The following is a 4,779-nucleotide window of genomic DNA, read 5'->3' as shown; positions in this document are numbered from 1 at the left end:
GAGCCTTCTCTTCTCCAGGCTGAACAAGCCCAACTCTCTCAGCCTGTCCCCATAGGAGAGGTGTTCCAGCCCTCTGAAACATGCAGTGACAGAAAACCTCATCTGGATTGCCACTGTATTAACACAGCTGAGAGCCAGGTACCCCCTGTTCTCTTCCCCAGTTGTTCTTCAATGCAGTATCCTACCCAAACAGTGGGAAGCTCATAGAAATCTGATGAAGCAGAAACAAAAATACCAGCACAGATTCTCCTTCTTCAGGATTTGGGCATTTGACAGTAGAGAAGTCTGGATCTGGATCTTTTTGTTCAGGTACTGGAATGGGGGGCTGAAAGCCAAATGCTTTGAAAGCCAACTGCACGTAGTCATGTCCAACTCCATGAAAAGCAGTGTGAACAAACTTCAAATTCGTTTGCATGTTTAGATCCCTGAGAAGGAGAAAAGAATCTCAGTTAAGATTTTAGTTATTTAACAAGACTACTTCCATGTGGGAAAGCAAAAGAAAACGCAACTATACTTTGTATTATTCTGCTGATTTCTGCATTAATTTCAGAGAAGGAATGAGAGAGAAGTGCTCGTTTGGACTTTCACTAGGAATTGCTGGTTTAAAGCTTCTTCTCCTGGAAAATGAGATATTTACCTTCTGCTGAATCAGCTGAAAGTCTCCCAAGAATGAACTATGAATTTCTGCATCCAACTCAAGCTCTCCCACCGCCCTGAAGATCTCTAGCTCTACTCTCCCTAAATTATTCATCCTCCTCCTTTTGTTCTTGTCTTCTGCCCCAGCTAACCTTTACACGTGATCTTCTCACCTCTATTCCAGGCATGTACACCTCACCTTTACTCTGCATTTCTGCATTTTACTCGGAACACTGAGCAGATTCATTTGCACGCAATGGTTCACATCAGGACGCTTCACTGTAGCCTGCTGCCCAGAGACAGGCTGCTTTCTTGTCAAGAAATATGCTTTAGTCCTAACGATGGTGAGCGTGGAATTTAATGACAGCTCAGAGAAGGGACGGGGTGAGACAGAGTGAGATGACCAAAAACTGTTCCCACAACTGCACAGAGCAATGGCCTCAAGCAGACAGTGACGCCTGTGGCAGAGTGAAGCACCCAGCTTCTGTGAACCGTTAACAACGGAAATCAAGTCACTGATTTGTGATGATAAAAAAATCTACAGGCGGATCCAAAACTATTAAAATCCTGGAAGACAGCCCAATCCCTATACCCCAGTTAAAAATGTTTATTTACAGCAGCATGGCATGCTTTGTTACTGAAGCCTATCTCTCAGCACTCACATTTCCCACATGTAACCTAGAACTTACTCAAAACCCCAATTTAATTATATTTTGGTTTATACAATACCTATAATAACAGATCTTTTTCAGATCCTCCATGTAACAGTCACAAATCTTCTTCAGAGGATCCTGTCTAAGGGGACTGGTGTCTACGAGGTTCTCATTCCAAGAGCCATTCCATGGTTCAACACACTCTTCTATGCATTTTATAATTTCCTTATCGTGAGGAGAGGTGATCTGTGCTCCATTTTCCCAATAAACCTGGTGTAAGTTTAAGGAAAACAAGACACAGTTTATTTACAAAGATGAACAACATCATAAACCCTTTTCACTACAGGATTCCGAATACTTCCTGGTTCTCGAAGGCCCAGAGAAAAGGCTGGGGGCAGTCTGGCTGGATTCTCAAAAGTCGTTTGGAGTAACAGTTTAGGGTTTCAGTTACATAACGACAGCTCCTCAGCGACACGACCTATTTTCGAAAAAGCTGGTATTCAACCGGTATGACCGAAATCACCGAGACGTGAGAAACCGAAACTGGGCGCTTCGATTGAGAGTGTTGTGCAAACTGTAACAGCAGAAAAACATTACCTTCCCCACAGTCTGCCATTCCTTTTGACACAGAAGCACAACTTGGTTTTGAAATCAAAGCAAAACAGATAAGCAGTGTGCCAAGGCACGTGTTTTTCCGTAACTGAACTACCATAATCTTTCAGCTGGAAACACTTTGAAACTCTGAACTATAAAAAGTCTTTGTTAAAGAATTATTTAGATGCCCATTTTCCCATGGTTTGTTTTCAATAGCACAGTGGAGTTGACGGTGCAGACTTTTTTCTCAGGCCAGTCTGACTTTCTTTTCTGGCCCGCTGACTTTCAGGAAACCCACAGGTACTTCAAAGCTATGGGTTTGTCAAGGTTAAAATTGCCCAAAACCTTCAGAAGCTGCTGAGTTCACAAGGGAAACAGCAAAAGATACAACAATGCTTGTGAAAGACTAGAAGAAAACGATACCCTGACAAAAGCAGAATGCTTTGTATCAGAGACACAAGCCTAACAGCTTCTTGAGAAGTGAGGCACCTGGAAAACCGATGCGGCTTGTTTTCTTATCCCTCGCTAGAGCTAAGCGGAAGTAAAGGCTGGTGAGGTACTTGACAGCATGTTCCATGGAGGGTGAGTGCGGTACAATCCCCTCCAAGAGTTCTCTCTGCAGAGTAAGGCAGGTTTTCCTACCGCTGCCATTACTCACTAACCTGTTACTAAGCTCCCAGAAAGCTACGTTTAGGTACAGTTTAGAGTTTAGTTTGGATTCTTACGAAGTTTAGAAAGTAAATGCTGTGTCACGAGACTGCATAAGCAGCATTTGTGATTATGGATGGTTATACTGTTCCAAGTTTTCCAAATGAAGCCACCCGCCTCTCAAATCCCAGAAAAAACAACCTTACAGGGAGCAACACACCATTCTAAAGTTGTATTAACCAACTACTAAACCATCACCACCTTCAGCACAGTTACTTACTGCATTGACTGATTCACCCAAGTTCCAGCTTAGTTTTAAGCTCATTTTTAAGTCCGAGAAGTGAACGCACAATAAGCTGCTGAAGCATTTCTTCAGCGGCTGATCAGACCCCATGGAATGTCACAACAGACTTGCGCTCGAGATACACAAGCAGTGTGGTCTTAAGTTCTAGTCAGAGAAGGAATTGTCATCCAGAAGGTTACAGATGGATGAATTACTTGAAATCACTCCTCCTTCTAACTTCTACTTGAAATCACTCCTTTCCAGTAGCACCTGCGTGCCTTTGGCATCTGGCTTCTAGGAGAAGCTTCTAGGAGAAGGCAGATGCCAAAGGCACGCAGGTGCTACAGGAAAGCAGCTGGTTGTGACATGCCACGAAGTTCAAGTTCAAGCCTCACCTTGTATCCGTTGTCCTCCTTCCGGTTGTGGGATGCTGTGATCATCACACCAGCCACAGCTTTGAGCTGCTGAACAGCATAGGGCTACAAAGAGAACCCAGAAACATTGATTTACCCAGCAGTGCTGCAGCCAGCACAAATCACATCGTGTTATTAGGACAGTTGTGCAATAGGATGCTACGGAAGAAGCGGCTTTTCACGTTTCATCAGTTTATATGAAAACCATATGCGCAAAAGCTCATCATTCTGTTTCCTATAGACAGTAACAGACAGCGACCTTGTTCTATTCTGTGGCATAGAACATTATTCCGTTCACCAATGACATAAACACAAGGTTAACTGGCCAACAAAACAAAGCCTGCCCTCAGATTACACTAGTATTTGAGGGAGAGAAGACAGGTTGAAGCAGAATGAAGGAATTCACCAAAAGGCTTGCTGAGAAACAACTTACCGATATTTCCAGCTAAAGAGAATCCAGTCATAGAATATAACAGAAATAAAATCACAGACTGGTTTGGGTTGGAAGGGACCTTAAAGATCATCCAGTTCCAACCCCCCTGCCATGGGCAGGGACACCTTCCATAGCCCAGGTTGCTCCAAGCCTCATCCAGCCTGGCCTTGGACACTTCCAGGGATGGGGCATCCACAGCTTCTCTGGGAACCTGTCCCAGTGCTCCCCCCCTCTGTGGGAAGAATTGCTTCCTGAGGTCCCATCTCAGTCTCCCTCTTTCAGTTTAAACCCATTCCCCCTTGTCCTGTCCCCCCCTGCCCTTGGAAAAAGCCCCCCCCCAGCTTCCTTGTAGCCCCCCAGGCACTGGAAGGGCTCTGAGGTCTCCCTGGAGCCTTCCCTTCTCCAGGCTGAACAAGCTCAATTCTCTCAGCCTTGCTTTGTAGAAGAAGTGAATTCAGCACGATTCTTGTTACAGCCTCTTTGAAGAGCCAAGTGTACTAAACAGCCTCAATTTTTCTGTTTAAATAAGGGGATTTGAGAAAAAAATTGCTAGTTCACATTTTTAGTAAACTTACAAGTATTCTCTTAACCGTGCATTCAAGGATATAAAAGAGAAGATGACTCACCACAAACGGTGTAGGGACATACGTGGAAAAGAAGTATACAGGTACGTCTTTCGCCAGGAGGACTGCTGCAGTGAGCTTTGCAAGTCTATCAGCATGAAAGAGAGAACACTCAGTCAACCCAACTCCCAACGACAACCCAAAAGCCATATGGCATTACTGTCTCCGTCCTGTCACTTTGTTCTTCAATCAAAGATTCATCACGGAATGGTTTGGGTGGGAAGGGACCTTAAAGCCCACCCAGTCCCACAACCTGCCATGGGCAGGGACACCTTCCACTAGACCAGGGTGCTCCAAGCCTCATCCAGACTGGCCTTGGACACTCCCAGGGATGGGGCATCCACAGCTTCTCTGGGAACCTGTCCAGTGTTTCCACCTCTGCGGGAAGAATTCCTTCCTCATGTCCCATCTCCATCTCCCTCTTTCCTTTTAAACCCATCACCCCTTGTCCTGTCACTCCCTGCCCTTGGAAAAAGCCCCCCCCCCACCTTTCTTG

The 4,779-nt window shown here is 45.1% G+C and overlaps 1 protein-coding gene across 1 annotated transcript in view; it reads right to left on the bottom strand.

The window, feature by feature from the left end:
- Positions 1-4,779, bottom strand: part of PGM2L1 (phosphoglucomutase 2-like 1) — a gene marked incomplete at both ends in the record, with an annotated part of 10,834 nt that overhangs the window by 3,731 nt on the left and 2,324 nt on the right. Inside the window, 4 exons of the mRNA XM_010156857.1 lie at positions 236-425; positions 1,366-1,559; positions 3,210-3,293; positions 4,287-4,371. Of these exons, the coding sequence (XP_010155159.1) occupies positions 236-425; positions 1,366-1,559; positions 3,210-3,293; positions 4,287-4,371 (553 nt within the window). The remainder of the gene's footprint in view (positions 1-235; positions 426-1,365; positions 1,560-3,209; positions 3,294-4,286; positions 4,372-4,779) is intronic.

Source organism: Eurypyga helias, unplaced genomic scaffold, assembly GCF_000690775.1.
Source record: "Eurypyga helias isolate BGI_N326 unplaced genomic scaffold, ASM69077v1 scaffold29688, whole genome shotgun sequence".
In the NCBI taxonomy this organism is placed as follows: domain Eukaryota; kingdom Metazoa; phylum Chordata; class Aves; order Eurypygiformes; family Eurypygidae; genus Eurypyga; species Eurypyga helias.
The sequence above is the reverse complement of the archived record's forward strand: the minus strand, read 5'-3'. Positions and strand labels throughout refer to the sequence as shown.